The sequence below is a fragment of the Guyanagaster necrorhizus genome (genome assembly GCF_019112545.1).
Source record: "Guyanagaster necrorhizus MCA 3950 unplaced genomic scaffold BT62scaffold_34, whole genome shotgun sequence".
In the NCBI taxonomy this organism is placed as follows: Eukaryota; Fungi; Basidiomycota; class Agaricomycetes; order Agaricales; family Physalacriaceae; genus Guyanagaster; species Guyanagaster necrorhizus.
Window position 1 is genome coordinate 303,221 of NW_025064913.1, and position 17,987 is coordinate 321,207.

At 47.9% G+C, this 17,987-nt stretch overlaps 7 protein-coding genes across 7 annotated transcripts; 3 read left to right on the top strand and 4 right to left on the bottom strand.

Annotated features, from left to right (window-relative positions):
- Nucleotides 1-98: 98 nt before the first annotated feature.
- Nucleotides 99-1,588, bottom strand: BT62DRAFT_1011166 (uncharacterized protein; the record flags this gene model as incomplete). The annotated part of the gene is made up of 8 exons (XM_043177751.1): nucleotides 99-200; nucleotides 255-402; nucleotides 552-701; nucleotides 759-812; nucleotides 863-1,005; nucleotides 1,358-1,401; nucleotides 1,483-1,532; nucleotides 1,569-1,588. 8 exons carry the CDS (start codon nucleotides 1,586-1,588, stop codon nucleotides 99-101), a joined length of 711 nt encoding a protein of 236 aa, XP_043035353.1.
- A 1,966-nt stretch (nucleotides 1,589-3,554) lies between these two features.
- BT62DRAFT_1011167 (uncharacterized protein) lies at nucleotides 3,555-5,219 on the top strand (the record flags this gene model as incomplete). Its single annotated transcript, XM_043177752.1, has 6 exons — nucleotides 3,555-3,814; nucleotides 3,895-4,033; nucleotides 4,110-4,164; nucleotides 4,656-4,744; nucleotides 4,823-4,954; nucleotides 5,025-5,219. 6 exons carry the CDS (start codon nucleotides 3,555-3,557, stop codon nucleotides 5,217-5,219), a joined length of 870 nt encoding a protein of 289 aa, XP_043035354.1.
- Nucleotides 5,220-7,705: 2,486 nt separating this feature from the next.
- On the bottom strand, nucleotides 7,706-8,005 carry BT62DRAFT_1011169 (uncharacterized protein; the record flags this gene model as incomplete). Its single annotated transcript, XM_043177753.1, has 2 exons — nucleotides 7,706-7,872; nucleotides 7,930-8,005. 2 exons carry the CDS (start codon nucleotides 8,003-8,005, stop codon nucleotides 7,706-7,708), a joined length of 243 nt encoding a protein of 80 aa, XP_043035355.1.
- A 104-nt stretch (nucleotides 8,006-8,109) lies between these two features.
- BT62DRAFT_466709 (uncharacterized protein) lies at nucleotides 8,110-10,343 on the top strand. Its single transcript, XM_043181031.1, has 8 exons — nucleotides 8,110-8,233; nucleotides 8,290-8,481; nucleotides 8,531-8,607; nucleotides 8,660-8,742; nucleotides 8,795-8,934; nucleotides 8,988-9,076; nucleotides 9,132-9,247; nucleotides 9,306-10,343. Exons 1-8 carry the CDS (start codon nucleotides 8,162-8,164, stop codon nucleotides 10,130-10,132), a joined length of 1,596 nt encoding a protein of 531 aa, XP_043035356.1. The 5' UTR covers nucleotides 8,110-8,161; the 3' UTR covers nucleotides 10,133-10,343.
- Nucleotides 10,344-11,245: 902 nt separating this feature from the next.
- BT62DRAFT_1079800 (uncharacterized protein) lies at nucleotides 11,246-12,917 on the bottom strand (the record flags this gene model as incomplete). The annotated part of the gene is made up of 4 exons (XM_043179524.1): nucleotides 11,246-11,534; nucleotides 12,471-12,505; nucleotides 12,551-12,626; nucleotides 12,685-12,917. The coding sequence occupies 4 exons, from the start codon at nucleotides 12,915-12,917 to the stop codon at nucleotides 11,303-11,305; spliced, it is 576 nt and encodes a 191-aa protein (XP_043035357.1). The 3' UTR covers nucleotides 11,246-11,302.
- Nucleotides 12,918-14,005: 1,088 nt separating this feature from the next.
- Nucleotides 14,006-14,345, bottom strand: BT62DRAFT_936736 (uncharacterized protein; the record flags this gene model as incomplete). Its single annotated transcript, XM_043187180.1, has 2 exons — nucleotides 14,006-14,148; nucleotides 14,202-14,345. Coding segments are annotated over 2 exons (223 nt in total), but the record flags the coding sequence as incomplete, so codon positions are not given.
- Nucleotides 14,346-14,662: 317 nt separating this feature from the next.
- On the top strand, nucleotides 14,663-16,133 carry BT62DRAFT_923072 (uncharacterized protein; the record flags this gene model as incomplete). Its single annotated transcript, XM_043184473.1, has 5 exons — nucleotides 14,663-14,703; nucleotides 14,772-15,095; nucleotides 15,134-15,154; nucleotides 15,230-15,770; nucleotides 15,828-16,133. 5 exons carry the CDS (start codon nucleotides 14,663-14,665, stop codon nucleotides 16,131-16,133), a joined length of 1,233 nt encoding a protein of 410 aa, XP_043035359.1.
- Between the last annotated feature and the right edge of the window lie 1,854 nt (nucleotides 16,134-17,987).

Below are 17,987 nucleotides of genomic sequence, written 5' to 3' on the forward strand. Positions count from 1 at the left end.
TCGATCAGGTCATCAGCTATCGATCCAGAGGTGCCATAAGAACTGAAATCTACATCATCAGTTTCCATTCGTGAACACTGCCAGATGCGCAGTCCGCCTTAGTGATCGTCCTCGTAGGACTCTGTGTTCAAAGTGTGCATGTCGCACTTGTGTCCGCAGGCGGTATTGTAGCAGCGCGAGTGCTTCTCGCTGTCTCCAAGCTGCACTTCATGTCAGTGTGGTTGATCAGCGAGGACAGGGACAGTGGTACTCACTTCGCCGCCGTTAACGTTAAGCACCCGTGGCAGAACATATACGCGGCATCTTCGCAGCGTCGCAGGTCCCTGGCTGGCCGCCGCTAAAGCAGCCCTCAGCGGCGACATAGGAGATGTCAGCGAGCGCGTCGAAGACAGGAGAAATAATCTGGCGACAATGATAGAAGTTATTTGCCAAGTTGTGATGTAGCTGCTGAGAAGCCTGAACTAGATACGCTGGTTGTCAGGCCGGGCTAAAGCTTAGTGAGACTACTTTCCACATTTTATACCAGCTAAGAGCCAAGTTGAAACACTCACTCGCGAGAACCAGGCTTTCTCTTTTGGCGGATGAGGCACGCGACTGACACTGAATGGAACCGCGCGTGGGGTGTCTTGTCATGGAATGAGGACGGCGTGTTCTTTGACCAATGAATTCCGCGAGTACTAGGCAACGCCCAAAAAAGTCCTCTGATTTTAGACACATGTACGCTGCACTTGAACAAAAGATAGTGTGCGTAATTTCACATCGAGACCAGTAAAGGACACTGGAGAAGACCAGAGCGTATCATCGAGAATAGTCTGGTATCGAGCGTCAGTTGGCAGGTAGTGCCATTAGAACGAGTACGTACACTTGCTGCGAAACCACGTTGGCATCACCCAGGGACCCAAACATGTTCTTTTGCGATGTCTGCCCTCCGGTTTGTCGATCAGTTTTCCGTGTGACGTTCACATCTACTGAAGTGCTCCAGAATTCTGCCGTAGCATATCCGAGCTGACGGAGAGGGCAGGATTGCAGAATGGAACGTCAATCGAGAAGGGAAGACCCCATCGTCGAGTGACGCTGTTCCACACCACAGGAACGTGCCTCAGAACAAACTATCTTGTTCATCGCCGTAGATAGAATCACTACTGAAGAAGAGGTACAGCACTGAGAAAAATTAGCCCGATGAAGGTGAGAAAACGGAAAAGGGACTCGCAGAACGTTATATATATATCTTCCGGGCTTCACATCCAAAGATGCATACATTCATCTTTTACCCACCCTTTCCTCGAGACTCGAGTTATTCCTGGTCAAGAACGGGACCTCATATACAGCGCGGAACGGGACCAGATGTACGACGCACTGTTATCTTGCGCAATCCTCCAGGATGCGACGCTGAAGTCGGCGCTAGCAGTTGATTGTCATTTTTGAGTGTTCACAGTGTTCAGCGTCTCCGAGGGATGCAGGCTGAAGGAAAGAACCTTATACCGGTGTGCAATCCGTCATTCACGGTTTTAGGCTTCTCGTATCTGTGAGCTCTACTGAGAAGTTACTCGTGAGCCGGGGAAGAATACCGGAAGGTGTCAAGGGACATGCGACTGCTTAGGTTATGAGGGCATTTGAAGGACCATATTTACTTAGAATAACTGCTATCTCTCCCTACTAGTCCATGGAATTCGAACGTTGCCAGCATTTTTACGCTGCAAGAGCTGAGTCCTTCATGAAATCACCCAGCATTTGGGGAAAAGTGAGGTCCTGGCGAGAAGTTTAGAGAGAGCTTGGGAGTTATTGGTATCCTTTCCCGATAATAACAGGGAAGAAATATGCTGTGAGCGCCCGGCTGCTAGGAAACCCATGAGCACGACGATCATGGGACAATAAAAAGCTCACTCACAAAGAAATCCATTCTGTGTCGTACCCTTCTTTGCTTCAAGTTCATCGTGGATCTCCTGTCGCATCTAAACACGCATCCCTCAGTATTGCCGGGCATCCAGATTAAAATGGTTGTAAATGGTCACTCATCGTGGTGACGAAACTGTTGATATATGATAATATATATGCTCCCCGGCTGGTGTCGTGACATCGAGCCACTCGACATCTATGCATCCTGTTACACATCAGAAGGCTGATAGATAGAATGAGCATAAACAACGTAACAGAAAGAAAAGAATGCATGACAATTATTTCCACCTCTGAAGCAAAGTACAAAGGCTGTTAGTAACACTGCACCTGAGTGGCTTTGGAATACTGATTGTTCATGTAATGATATCTAGTTGTATCCATGTCCTTAAATCTTGAAAATATATGTATAGTGTTCATCTGCATGAAGCCCGGGCCTGATCCCAAGCTGAGCCTGACTGAACTTGGGCTCATGATTTTACAAGCATGAGCCTGCCAAAGCCAAGCCCAAGCCCTCAAAGCTGAGCTGATCAGGGGCCTGACAATCGCTACCTGCTCGCCGCTGGTGTCTACCCTCAACATAATCCCCATTTCCAGGGCATTGCGACGAAACATAGCAGGGACGTGGTGGAGATGCTGAATGAGCCAGCCTATTCAATTCCTGAAATCAGGGTCGAAACAAAGAAGACACTCCAGGACATAGAACACCAGGTGATGGTCGAGAGTAAACAAATGGCGAGGCGAAGCCTGTAGAGCGTGGAGCTCGGCGGGACTCGGAAGACGCTTAACCATGTGGCTAGGCAGTCTTCGCGCATAATCATTGGATCCAAAATAATTTAATGAAGGGAAAAGAAGGTGTCAGCATCAGGACCTATTCCAAAATAAGTTCTTATCTGGAGCATCACAAGAACTAGAAACACGGCACAGAAGGCTGAGAAGCAGGAAGGGTGGCAATATCTTTACCCCAGCAGTATCTGTGGCAGAGCCGCAATTGATGGCCAGAGTTTGTTCCTTATGTTAAAAAAGAAATACCAGCAGAAGTTAACAATAACTAGTTACAAATACACGTTTGAAAGTTTTGCACAGAAAAAAACTTGCTTCCATTACTATTATATGAAAAAGGAAACATCTTCTAACCTTTTGGGGTGGTTTCTGCACATCCAAAACCAGCAAATGGTCCATTTGTTCAAAGACCGGTGCTCAGTGCAGTACTACTGGAAAAATATGTTCCACACTTTTAGTGCATACTTTGGGAGGGCACCAATCACCATTTTCGAACAGACCCAGTGCACGAACAGATGTCTTGGCCAGAGCCCAGAGACACCCATAGCTCCAGCACGGCGACAGTGAAGTATGCTCATTTCGAGAAGAACTTTTCGGGCCTGAGATTCATATCCAAAAGAGAGCCAATCGCAAATTCTGTTCCTCCCAGATTAGAGTTAGAATTTGCACCATATCGTGGGATCAGATCGGTAGATACGTAGCTCCTGCGATACCGCAAGGTTGGGCCTATGCTCGGATTAACAGAGGACATGTATGCAGAGATATGGTCTAAATGTAATGCCAAAAAGCAGTGGTGTCGTGGCAAAGCAGGGTGAATTCAAGTAGATATATATTAGGACTGGGAAAACACTGAGTAAGCCCTTTAGCTGCAACCTTCAATGGAATCCCATCTTCCAACTCCCTACCAACCCCGTAGTTCGACGATATTGGAATTCACCTTCGCCGTCTTGCAATCTGTTGGAGCAGGAAGAAAAGAATGCATCATCGTGTATGGCCTATTATTTTATCTTCTCATCGTCCGGCCATTGGTGTCGCCCTGCATGGTCGTATCATGTCTCAAGGACACTATCGATGACATCCACATGCTCTTTGATGAGCACCGCGAAGTCTTGATTACAGAAGAGTTGAAACTGGCAGAGTAAGCACGGCTCCTTCCTGATGATGATGTCCTTCCCCACTGAACTTCAGATTGCGAGCTGACGTATTGACACTGGCCAGAGAAAATCTTGAAGCATGGCAACGCGTTTCCGTCGCCAGCCCACGCTCTTTATTGATGTACGCATCCAAAACGAAGGACACTTGGAAAAAGGCACACAACTATCACAAGAACGCCGATGAATTGAAGACAAGGATGCAGGTATGTCCTCGAGCAATGACATGCGCCGTGGTTACCTTTCACGGTTTAAAAATCATATTGCTCATGCACGCGGAAGAACACGAGCGACTCTTTGCCGAACGTCGAAGAGCTTTTCGACACGAGCACGCAGGGTAACTGTTCTACTACTATCCTATTATGTGATGGTGAGCGAGCGGGTGGATTTGTGGCCTAAATGTATACTGACGATTCTTCCAGCTGCGAACAGATAAAACACATTGTAAAAATTTTCTCAAATACTGTTGAGTGCTCTTGCTGTCACAGAAATATCTGAATAGTATCTTATCCTGCTATCTCGCTTTCTTATTACACATATACGTGAATTAGCCAAAATTTCATCATGTATGATGGACATCGTACCTGAATAATGTTATTCCGCTCTAAGCGGTGATATACTGGTTCGGCCAGACATTGTGTGATCCATTCATCGTTCTCAAAGACAAGGACAAGACAAAGAGATCGCTCGTCATTTGCACCCCATCCACATTCCCATCAGATGAATCCTATTCATGGACAGAGACAGAAAAATCAATAGGACATAATAATACCACTTGCTCATCACCCTCGAAGAGATAAGACCAAGACTGACTGTTGCATGCTACAGCCCATCTCTCTTCAGGCGCTGGCATTAGCGTCCGCGATGCATCGCAGGGATCCACAAAGCAGCTTAAAGCAGGAAATGCTCGGACTCTTGTAGTCCCAGAAGAGAGAGATGGTCGTCGTTCATATAATGGTCCTTAATTATACTTCAACGTATCCTAGAACTCATAGGCTACTGCCCCGCTGATCGACATATTGAATAGGATAAAACGTTCCGAGATATGCAGGGTCCTGCACATAGAGTGGAATCCAGAATGCGGACATTCCGCTGTCGCTCCGGCCAAAAAGCTGACTGAAAGACGGGTCGATACCTCAACCAGGTAGATCAATAGTGATCAAACAAAGACCATGAACGCCACGACGCCTGCTGTAGCACGATATCGTCATGAACGAAAGACACGTACCATCAGGTTCATTGGAAGGAACGGAAGTTCCGCGACACTGGATGGGAATCGCGCCTGCGGTGTTTTGCCTTAGAGTCTATACATCCGGACGTAAAACGCTCGCCATCATCATCAATCTCATGCTTTCCTTCGTCCTCCAGCTTCGCGTGCCTTCGCATCTCTGATGTATAAAGCGAACCTCTGTGGTACATTCAAGGATTGACAAGCCAACGCAGGCTATTTTAGCGATAAAGAGGCATATGAAGAAAAAAAAGATGCCATTGCCAAGTTGTATTGTCCGGAATTCTGGAACTGCAAACTACTACCACTTCGGTGATTGTCATCTATCGGCCTCATCTTCGTGTTTGAAGAAGAGAAATAGACATATCACTTACAGAACATAAAGAATGTGCCCCTTTACTCTGTCGCCTTCTGAATTGATGGAATCTAAAAGCAAAGGGCCTCAGGAATTGCGTCTGTTCCTGCCTTCCTCGCAGTAAGAAATGGAGCTACGGCGTAGCCAAATATACGATACTGTAAAACTTAGATCAATGAAGGTGAGAAAATGTAGAAAGGACTTACAAAACGCTGATTCATCTACTCTCCCTTGCTGACTACCGCATCTAAACGGCCATATAACCACCCTATGCCGGCCATGAAGGTAAGCATTTAAACCGCGCCCCTGAATGAACATGACGAACACGAGAAGACAAAGAATTACCGACAGCGAAGTTGATACGGCCAGCGATATCGCTCGCCAGTTTGTACCAGTACAACATTTATACCATCACCATGGCATCCAGGTACGCATATAGCCACCCGCAAAGAAATTCTCCCTCCCAAATCACTGCTTTATCCAGAATTTGGGAAAACACGCCTCGTCATATTGAGTGATTATCCATTTTGTGTGCACTGCCGTTTTTCCATCCCTTGGCACGTCATATCTAGGCTGCGCATAGGCACCACAGACAATATGGACAGGGATACGGTCTCTTGGGACGACAGGGAACAAAAGGATGGCGATAGCCCAGGAAATTGCCACTGCCTAGTGGCAGTTGTTGGCGGAGGACACCCAAGGGTTCCGTGCGCATTGCTGAACCGGACTACGCAAATACAGGGTGGACTGTCAGTGGCAGAGAATCGTTTCTCAACAACAGACGGTACTGAACAAAGCTGTACATGGTGAAAGAAGGAAACAAAAAGGGGGCGCGTGGCCACGTGTCCCGATTGGCGTGAAGTGTGGATCCAAATGGGTCCCTTCTTCCACTTTGACAGTCCCCAGCAGAGATTGCAGAGCTACCTTGTCGAGCTTGCTGACCGCTTTCTTATCTTAATATTTACCATTCTCTTCCTTACGGATATCCTCGAAATGTCGGACATTCGCTCTTCGATTCACCACCGCTTGCAGTCCAAGCACCACCAATAATCTAGTCTACCTCGCTGCTCGCCGACTAAGATGTTCCGGTTCTGTAAGATTTTACAATGACGAGGAAGAGTTTACAATGTTGTCCAAAGAGATCGCAAGGCCTAGGCGTGTGTCAAATTCGTCCTTGGTTTGTTTTCCCTTCTAAGCAGGCCAGCCAGATATCCACAACGAGCGGAAAGAAGAGCAATATATTGACCACCATTGCGAGGAGGATCGTATGCTTCGATGGATACCCTATCCACCACTCTAGGACCTATGTTGGCCCCACAAAAGTTATTGTTCGTCGAGACGCTCGAAAATTTACCTGCAGCACGGACACGGGACGACGGAATTGCTGGTTGTTGATGAATTTAAGTGTGCGCAATTTATCTATTTCCCTCGCTCACGTCTGACGGTTTGAGTGTCGTAGAGTGCTCGTCTTGCTATCATATACCGACATGAGATCCGAGCGTCAAGTAGAACTGTGTCGCGGATATCAACGTAGACGGGCTACGAATGTCATAGTATTTTACTAAGGGTCGTAAGACGTACAGTTCATCTGATCTGGCTCTTCCACTAGATGTCTCGTCACCGGATACCGGGCGCTATACTGGACCTTGTCTCCGAATCCGGTTGTTTTCCCTTATTCGACCGTCGCCGCATCCACAATCAGGAATAAGGACAGCGCCCCTTTCTACCACCGACCTCCGTTCGTGAACAACATGAATCTCGCCCTGTATTGGATGTACTGCGAACCATCATTCTTCGTGGATACCGCTCATTTCCATCTTCCGTCAGTATTCGTGATCCCAGTCATAGACTTTGTTCTTCGTCTACTGTCGAAATTCTTTCCTGAAGGACAAAGGCCTGATTTCGCGGCCATTGGTATCAGCGTGTAGTCACTTATGCAGGCCGCCCTGATTATACCACGGAACACAGGTGAAGGTCTCGGTGTTGAGCGTGAGACGCATCAGGCGTCTCGATAGTCTGCGTTGGGTTAGACGGATGGCTGCAGAGATCTTGGGAAAGCAGGAACAGCCGATTAGTTCGACGGACCGAAATCAGTATCGGACTACCCTGTCCATGTTGACATAACAACTCCCGTTGCCGTTGGTCAGTGATGGACCAGAGCGAAGACAGCCTCAATGACTCTGGAGCTGGAGACCAAGGAGCAATGAAATTTTTATTTTACCCCTCCGTCGACTGTATTGACACTAATTTATTTCGTCGATAGTGTATTCTTCTGTAAAACATTTTGACCTGCGATCACATCTCAGTCTTCGGCAGTACGGCAGTCCAATCGTTATCGTGATTAACATCTGAAAGGTACCCACGGAGCTGTTGATATGCAATCGACGTAGAGGCCATTAGTACAGCGAACAAAAATAGCACGGAACTCACGAACTGGTTGCTCAAGACTGGATGGGACGCGTCTATTAGGAAGTTATGAGTTCGGAGACGCGTAACTGTCCCATTTACCATGATCATACCATCACCGCGACGGAAGCAGATCTGATTCGCCCTGAGACCCGAGGGAGCTTGAACGGCGTGGCGCAGTTGGCCCATGGCTAGGAGAAAGTTCCGAGTTCCCGAAATAAAGTATTCGCACCGAGCTTACAGCTGACCCGTGTTGCACCTGAACACGTGTTGGTAAGTACTTAATAGCAGCATGCGCTACAAGTACCTTGTTCTTCTTCTTCAACCTACTACCAGCATTCAGTGATGGCGCCAAGACGTACTCGTGTAGGCAAGCTCCAGGGGATTCTATCCATGCCTGTTGAGATGTGGCTCGAGGTGAGTCTTCATCTCGCCCACCATCTTCATTGGGCGCTTAACTCTTTTGGCTGTAGATTTTGAGCTTCCTCAGCCCACAGGACGTCCTGCAGCTGGCGCGATCCTCGAAGGACCTTCGCTCGATATTCATGAGTCGGTCATCGACGGCTATCTGGAAGGCTGCTCGTAGGACGGTGGAATGTCCATCCCCGATATCAGGTTTCTCTGAGCCAGCATGGGCGAACCTATTGTTCATGAATATGTGCCATGTAAGCTTGTTTACTCAAGGCAGCTACAGGCCCCTCATTGGATTGCCAGTTTTGTTGTAAGAGCGTCGTACGCCACATCAATTTTCTATTCCGAACGCGGATATGTTCTAAATGCGTGAGCAAGCAGTGAAGTCTTCGGTTCATCTCTTTTTGTCACAATACTCATGAATCTACATAGTATTATGTCTCATCCAGAGGTAGCCGGCAATGAGGACCAGCTGTCCTTGATCATGACACTCGTCCCTACTAAAGTGTTGTCAAGTAAGTTTCGCGTCTTCGCTCACCAAGAGAACAGACGTTAAATTACCCTCAGTTCGACGGGAAGGATGCCTACCGTTTCGATGTCTGCGAGAAGAATTTGAGGCCGTCAAAGCTCAGTATCTTTACCTTCCTGAAGAAATGAAGGAGGCATACTGTTACGAAAGGCACAAATATGTCGAGGAAGTGACCGCTGTACGTATCCTTCGCTCTCTATCTCATCTTTGACCGAGCGTATCCAATTCTAGTTTGTATCCATTGGTGAGGCATGGTGTCAAAAGAGGGAACAAGAGCGCCAAGAAGAGCTCGAGCAGCTGAAAATGGATAGAGCATCTGCGTAAGTGCAACATACGCTCTGCTCGCTACTTTCTTCACTAAAGGACCCATTTCAGCATAGCGGAGAGACTGAAAGCGCTCGGATACGGAAAGGTTTTCGATCATATCGGTTTTACGTCCCGCTTCCATCGACATCCTCTCGTTAAGCAGCCGAGAGCCCTTACACAACAAGGTGAGCACTCCAGCCTTCACCTCAGGGAATGACTCTTGTTAGGACACATATATTACAGGCTGGTCCAAGATATCTGAGGTTCTCATTCAGCTCGCAAAAGATGCGAGCAAGGAACAAATACACCAAGAGCGCGTATCTCAAGTTCGTGGCCGTATCCTTGTGTCTCGAGAATGTGCACGTCGCGGCAAACACCGTTCTACACTGACTGCTCTCGAACACACTTCGGTCGTTAGATCCCGCTTGGTCATCGCCAGTTCCGTTTTTTCGTCCTTCTTCCCGTCCGGATCACCTTATGCCACTACCATTCCATCCCCAATGGATTTCTGTACCTTCCGTCTAGTCAAAAATATCCTCGACCTTCCCGACGATGTCACCGTTGATAACCAGAGCTTTCGTCCGCTTCTAGGGTTGTTCCACCAACAATGGACGGAGCATGCGCACACCGAGCTCATCAGGATATTAGTGGATTCAGAGATGGAGTCCATTGAGCAAAAGACTGCCTTCCTCCAGCTAGCTCGTAACGTGTTTGTCTGCCGGGTATGTGTGGCTCGCGAGTTGTTCTACCCTGAAGTGCTGGCGCATGAGTGCTGTACGCGGGCGCCAAATCCTCCGCAAACGGTCTTTTCTACCCTGGAGCAGAGATGTGCATGGAATTCGAACTGCCTGGCTCGACACGAAACCCTAACATCTTTTATGTCGACCTTGACTTGGGCGGTCGGTCTTGACCCAGAAACGGCGACAGTACGAGATATCGATACTTTGGAGTACTATTACCGCTGTCTCATCTGTCACAGGGCGAATCTTAGTTCTGGAGGGTTCAAGAATATATATGGATGGCGCTCATTTGTGGTTATCTTCTATTTCTCTCGCTCACGGCATTGCTGATATTCACGTTATCAGATTCAGCACATGGATAGTCACGCACAGGTAGGGAACATCCCATCGTACCCTGAAAATTTCGAGGTCCTGTTGGCTGAGAGTGTGGAATCGGATCCCTCCAATGGTGTGCAGCTCGACCCGTTACGTTGGCGATGCGTCCATTGTCGGGACGTTCTTGAACCAACAACACTTGATACAATTCGACATCATCTGCTGGACGTGTACGTCGCCTTTCTAGGAACTACGCTCTTATATCTGACTAAAGGATTCTACAGACATTCGGTCGTCGAACCGAAAATCAAACTCGATTATTATGAGGATTTTGGGATATGTCACTCAAGCTTCAGAGCGAGAGCCAGGATAGGGACGATGTTGTCATGTTGCAGGGATGACGAGACCCTATGCACTTCAGAGCAACATGGCTAGTACCAGTAATCATCTGATCCCCTTATTACTCAGTGCGGCTGGAACGTAATACAACAATGGTGGCGATCATGATTATTGGTAAAAGCCAAAACGGCGCCACGATCCAGCCATGGCTTCAAGCAGAAATGGATAAAGACTACCATCCAGACAGCACGAACTTCGAAGTCTTAAGTCCAAAATCCGCCGAATCAAATTCTGCCAAATACGACCTGCGAACAGACGTTGGGGAGCAGCTGATAATGGACGGGGACGGTGCCTTCATCACGGTGCCGTCATCCGGACCTAAAGATCTTTCGCAGCTGACCTCACGTCCACGTTTGCATCAAGGAAAAAAGGAACAGCTGAGACTGGCGCCCTAAATGGTGGGGAGATGCTGGAGAAAAATACAGGAAGGCGGGATGTGTTGCCTCGGACTAAAGGTGCAGGTACTAGCCTTGAATAAGCCAATGGCCATCGCCCATCGTCAAGCATGTGCTTGAGACGTCCTCGTCATCCAGCCGTAGTTTCTGCGATGCGATAAGGTCAAGCACCGGCGTACGTAACTAGTGTAACTAATGAACATGACGAAGGCAGAGAGAATGAAATTATACTCACAGATTCATACTATGGCCTGCATCGCTCGTCTTTTTTTTTTTTTTCCCTGTAGACACGCAGAGCAACCTTTTCCCGACCCAAAGCCACGCCCCTCTCTTTCTGCGCTTCATGTAGAACATCTTTATTGACCAGAATGCAGAGGAGACGCCCCATCATTTAGAGCGATGCTGTCGTGCCTCGCTGAGGGCCCCACATGGTCGCTATGGAGGCTACTAGCAAGAATGTAAAAGTCGCAATCGGCCGGAACGGGCGTCGGGGTGAAAGTGAGCGTTGAGGGCTATCGATTGCTCGTCGTCCATTGGCACGACGCCCGTGGTCCTGCGCCAAGCACCGCACGATCTGATTTTCTAGGGTATAGCTGTCTTTCTCAAAGAGATATGTCTTGGCGCTGGAAAATCGATAAGAACCGTGAATACGTGAGAAAAAGCAAAAAAAAAAAATACGCACGAGTCATACAATTTTCACCGGCTGAAGCGCTCAATCCTGCTTGAAATGCATGTGTAGCAGCTCCTCCTCCTCTGCTTTTTTCTCCTCGTTCAAGGTGATAATATATTGCCATGAGGTTCGTATTGAAGGGTAAGAGCAGGAAGACAGTTCTTAGGGATAGAAGGTGCTGGAGCAAGCAAACGGTGGCATATGTCCATGTGACTCTGTTGAAGTGTAGATCCAGATGGGTCCCTTCTTCCACTTTGTCAATCACCGGTCCGAGGATGACCGCTTTCTGGGCTTGCCTTTCTCCTTCTCATGCTGTTTTCTGCTGCTGTGATTGTCCCTTTTTGCCTATCTTGTCAAGATCCCCACATTATCCTAGCTGCGTTGCAATATTTAACTTTCCAAATTCCACTAATGATAAAGATTTCTTACATATCTATCGATATTTCTACGTTTTTATTTGCAGCTAATACCAGTGATTACTCTTTTCCGAGCCCTCTGTTAGAGTGTCGCTGTTGCATAAAAGTTCGTTTTCTTGATCTCTGCGCTGTACAATACCTGCAGAGCTCAGGCATTGCTGAGTCTCATAACCATTCGTTCGTTCCTGTGCTGTCATTCAATATCATGATATGATTTGTTTTCTTTAGTGATACTGCAACAAAGGCACTGTTGAAGGAAATACCTGTTCATATTTCTGAGCAGTTTGGTGCAGCTGATTTTATAAACTTTAGCCTGGTGAAGGGTTCGAATCCCTGTAGCTCATTAGCGTGGATGTGAATACATTTTTCCTGACTGTTTAGTATAATTGAATAAGACATAGCCCTGAAGAGTCGTGCACTTTTTTTTTTTGAGAATTCGGCCGCCAAGAGTCTGGAAGTAAGGCAGTGGGCACTTGCCGTAGACGGCCACGTGGACACTTGGATGCGACTAAGTGCGTATAACTCGGCTGTATCTATGCTACTGATGACTAACATATGTGATGAAGTTTAATGACTGGAATTCGACTTTCTTCCTGGGCGCAGACTGTATCCGCTCATCAGCTTCTCCTCTACCATCCCAAGGATCATCAAAATGATGACACATGATGGAATCCGATGCAGCCGTACCGTGTAACGATCCATAACACCGTAGTAGGAACCAAGAAAAAGGGATTCGACTGATAGTGGATGGGTTCTGCCTCGAAGCCATTAGCACTTGGACCCCTTCTCGCAAATATATACGGTACAGTGCACGGAAGGCGAACAAAAGGCACTTTCAGTGTCGTGGTGGATGGATTATGGGAGCATAGAAGGGTTTCCTCCGTGAGTTCTATACCAAATTCCCTCGTTATGGGGCGCATATATTCAATTTTTAGCGCCTATTCGAATGCTCTGCTACCTTTTCCGGCCTTTCTAGTTCTTGTCAGATGGGAAACGGATCTAAGCCACGGCATGGGAGTACGTAGGCCCTCAGCATAACGACGAACGACCCTTATGCAAAGCTACGATGGTGACTGCGACGAGTTGGTCTTGTGCCCATAGGGATGTCGATGGCGGATGTGAAGTGCGTACGGCTCACTTTTTTTCTGGCTAATGACTAATAGAGCCGATGAAGAGGACGAAATAGCAAGACGTTCCATAAAAGGCGGAGGCCATACTCCCTGCACCCTTGCTCGCTTATACCCTCAGCGCACTCTGCTCTGGACATCTGTTTCACCTTCCGCTGTGCCTGGTATGAAGATGGAGGATGTGGGCGAAAATATTTTGTCAATGCCGGAGACGACCGTCATTAGGGATTAAACGTCTGTGTGCTTTACCCCACTCCTGGGTCCAAAGTACTGATCTTTTCCTTCTTCAATTACGAGCGGAGGAACAACTGGTCACACACAAATTATTGGTACGTATATTTTGTCGCGCTGAATGCCAATATTTGACGAAAAGTGTAGACCCAAGCGGATGTGTGGGCACCGAAGGCAGATTTTGATATATACGTTCCGATCGTCACAGGTTCGTTTGGTTAGGCGCCTTTGTAATTAGAGGACGGGTGCGTTGTCTCTGTTTTTTTCTATCACTAGCGTCTCACAATTGAGTCCAGGCTTCGGTGCATGTATAGAGCTTTCCATGTATATGGCTCGTAGGCAATGCACATAGGGTTGTTCCACGAACCCTCGGGAAGGAGAAGCTTCGTGTCCTTGCCTTGTAGAAATTTTTAAACACCGGAATGAGAGCTCGCGCTTTTCTTTTATGTCCAAGAAACTCCTCTTTTTTTGCTCGAAACCAGATTCGGTGCATCTGTGTCGTGGTGGGTGGTACTGCATCCGCTTTCAATGGCGCGCATCAATGACCACTCAAGGACCGCATCCATTTGGAGATTTGAATCGACTAGTACAGTTATTTGGCATTTCATGATTCTTTAGACTGCCATCAGGTCAACCGTGTTCGAGAGCGTCTCTGTTTTGCTGCCCAACTGAATGCACCATTCAGCAAACGCGGGATCACTATCAACGGTGTACCTACATTTCCTTTAACCGTTGATAGTAGAAACCGGGGTCCGTTCGGAGATCAATGACTGTGCCATCTTCTGGAAAATCCGTACGTTTTTCTGTCCATCTCCAGGTCAATTTGGACTCAACGCCACACCATAGGGCCCAAGTACCGGCGTCTGGCAGGCATATATCACGAGACCAGTAGATCCGACGGCAGACGCCCTGGTCTGCCCAGAACGCCACCGTCCGTGCAAGTAGGGCAGTTCAACGAGACCTGATCCGACGCGCGCCCAGGCACCCATCCTCTACCTTCAGATGAAGAATAGACACCAGTGTGGAGCTTCTTTACTAATGGAAAGTTGTTGCGACACTGACTCGTGAGTTCTCTTTGAATTGTGGCTGTGTACAGTTTAATTTGCGCACTAACGGACCGTTCCCAGGCTCATAATGTTGTAGGTTTAAAAAGCGGCCGTTCCTTATTCCATGAAAAAAAAAACAACCAGGTAAGCAGTACTAAATACCGGGGCGATACCACGATTAAAAGAGTTTTCTCCTCAGATATAAATCTGCCCTGGCAGAAACGATGATCCCCGCTCCCCTTCGATCATACTCCAGACTTCATGGCAGATCCTTCTAACAAAACCTTCAAAGATGTCATTAGGTGCGCTCGGTTTCATTATCCCATCGGTCCCGGCGACCATCTCAATTTGACTAAACGTTTTGTTCTAGACATTTCTCTCCGGCATGGTTCACTGTGAACATGAGCACTGGGATCCTCAGCATCCTCTTCCACGACTTTCCCTATGGATCGGGATCCCCGGGAATGAGGATCGCCACCCTCGTGTTTTTCTTCATCAATTTCTGTCTATATATCCTCTTCACCGTTATTTCCGTCGTTCGTTTCATCATGTTCCCGGAACTATGGGGCATCCTGTGTCGGCATCCCGTCGAGAGGCTCTTCATCTGTGCTTTCCCGACAGGCGCGATCACTCTCCTCGCTATTGCGGTCAGTCTTATTCATGAGGACTATAGTTTTGGTGACAAGCCATTTCTGTATGTCATCTGGGCATTTTGGTGGTTGGATGTTGCAGGTTCTTTTCTGTGTTTTTTTGGTACGCTTCATGGGATGTAAGCGTTCCTCAGAAATCGGTGTAGCTAATTAACGGGTTCTGATCTGGTATCTCTAGGATGATAGCGCATAAACATCCCACAATGCAGACGATGACATCGGCTTGGCTACTGCCAGTCATAAGTCTGATTGTCACATCCTCAGGCGGCGCCGTTTTATCCTCCTCGCTATACAACTACTCCCTTAACCACGCGCTAATCACCGCCACGTTTTCCGTATTCATGGTATCTATTGGTCTTTCGGTCAATTTGATGATTTTAACAGTATACCTCCTCCGCCTCATTGTCCGTGGCCTCCCGTCAGGTACTGGTGTATACTCCGTATTCCTCCCTCTCGGACCGACAGGTCGGGCAGGATACACCATCCTTCTCCTGGGACATTTCTTCCGAACCGTGCTCCCGCTCCCGTACGGGTCCTCCGAACTCTTGACTGCTGGAACGACGGGCGAATCGGTAAACGTCCTGTGCACCACCGCCGCCGTCGCCCTGTGGTCGCTCGAATCCATGTGGCTCTTCTTCGCAATCCTCGGTATGTATACCGTCCTCCGCCAAACCCGCGTTCCCTTCAAATTGGAAATATGGGGCATCATTTTCCCGAACGTAAGTGGTGTGCTTTGTCTGATCGTCTTTGTTCCATGGCTCCAACTCGGTGTTCAGGGCGTGTACGCTAACCTTACTCTGAGCCTTGCGAAAAGTTTGGACTCTCCGTTCTTTCGGGTCTGGGGAGCGGTGTATGCGGTCGCGACTTTAGTCATGTGGTGCTTAGTAGCTTCACGTACGCTAACACTGGTGTACAGTAAACAGATCTTTGAGGCTCCAAGTTTGGTCATGGTGGTGGAAGGGAAGAATGAATCAGAGCCGGAATCGGAGCGAACGTATATTGATGCTGCAACGTCCACGTCGCCGTTGCCTCATTTTCTTCGGTCAGAAACGTTGACTCTTGAGGATGAGGTGGATTTCTGAAGGAGGGAAAAATGTGGAACTGTCTGCCAAGTCCCAAGCAGTCGTAGGCTAGATCTTCCGATCATAGATTATAATACATGAAGGGTATTTTGTGACGAGTTTCATTTCAGTTGTGAATATTGCACGATGATCTCTAGAGACGGAGCGAGCGACCAACAATCTAGATGTCCCTTTTTTGCTGCTGGCCCCTTGAAATCTTCGTTCGGTATATGTTAATTCTCCCGTGTATTTTGCAAGTATGAGGAGAGGTAAAAGAACAAGAAAGGTCAATTAGGATACAAGACAGTCATGACAGAGTGTCCCAACTTTGATATCCTCCGCCAACCCAACAGTACAATCAAATTCCTGCATCCGAGAAACTGCACAGTCCCAGAATTCGCCGGTTTCATAGTCAGAATGTTTTCAAAACCAGTTGTACCAAGCTCACCTGCGATGGATAACGTACACCTTTTTCTTCAACGATGCGGCCAACACAATAACAGGATCGATATGGCCATGTCTAGCACCGCACCGAACTATATATGCCCTGTTTCTCTCCAGAGGAGCTTCACCACCCTATCAGAAATGACCTGCATTCTCCTTCTCAAAAACTGTGCTTCCTGACCTGCTGTCGACGTTTCTAATTCCTAAATATTGACATCGACACTCATTGATAGTTCCGAGTCGTCGGGGGAGAACACGTTCTAAGGTTTCATACGAGGTGGGAGCGCAATGCGTCATGCGTCCCCATCGCTCACGATGCTCAAATGCACTTCCACTCTTCACAACTAGACAATAAGCCGTTTCGACAACCCTCCCCTACCACGCGCACTTGTATAAAAGCCGCAACAGCACCGGCACGTGGCGCGGTTGATCCTTTATCTAAAACCGATAGAAGAGGAAAACCATCGCTCTTGAAATTGCTGAGGAATATAACACGTGTGTCCTTGATCGCCATCCTCATTGACTAGCATGGTGTCAATTGTCTGTGGTTCTTCATTGTCGTGCCGTTGAGGAAGCCATCCAGGAAAATCAGGCCTGAAGCTAGGCATACAGACAGCAGAATATTTTCCAGGAAAGAGGGTGAGATAGGAAGTAGAGACATCTTCCCATGAATGGAGGAGCGTAACGCCATCAGTCCCCACTAGGTCATACAACCATCCTCCTGTGACAAAGAGAACATGGTCTACCGGACTCTCCTCATCACAATATTCCTCTCGATCGTCAGCCCATGGTCTGTTCACTACGTATCTCAGCCAAGAATCTACCGGAGGAACAGGAAGGTATACGCTGGTCGTCACAGACAAGCGCGTTGTCTCCGATTCCGGTGTGGCATCTCCTATGATGGCCAATGCCACCAAGCTCATCATCCAAGATGTCAACGCCTACGTCGATTCCCATTCTTCGGCACACTTCCAGCATGACCGGCCCCGCCCGTTGTTCATCCAGGACGGGATAAAACATAAACTGACTTAAAGTCAATTCGCCAAACCACTGATGAAATGTCTCTAGTGACGAAGAAAAGGAAGAATATATGGAGGTGCATTCACCACATGTACACTCAGAGAAGTCAAGGTAAGGCAGCCGCTCTTCCTCAGACGACCATGGTATTTTGCTAATAAGAGGTAAGGAAAGACATGATCTCAGTGGATCGAAGAGAAACGTCCTGACTTCGCGAAAAACTTCAAGTTCTATGTCCGTCGCGTTCTGCTCCATGTCCCACTTCACCGGATCAGAAAATTGAAAGCCCCCCCTCGTTGACACCTTGTCTATTCCGAGAAGTTCGTGACCCAAGGGTGACGTTCAAAGTTCTCCTTCCACAACAATAGCAAATGGACCATGACGAAAGGTTGCATGTAGAGCATGACCTCGAGA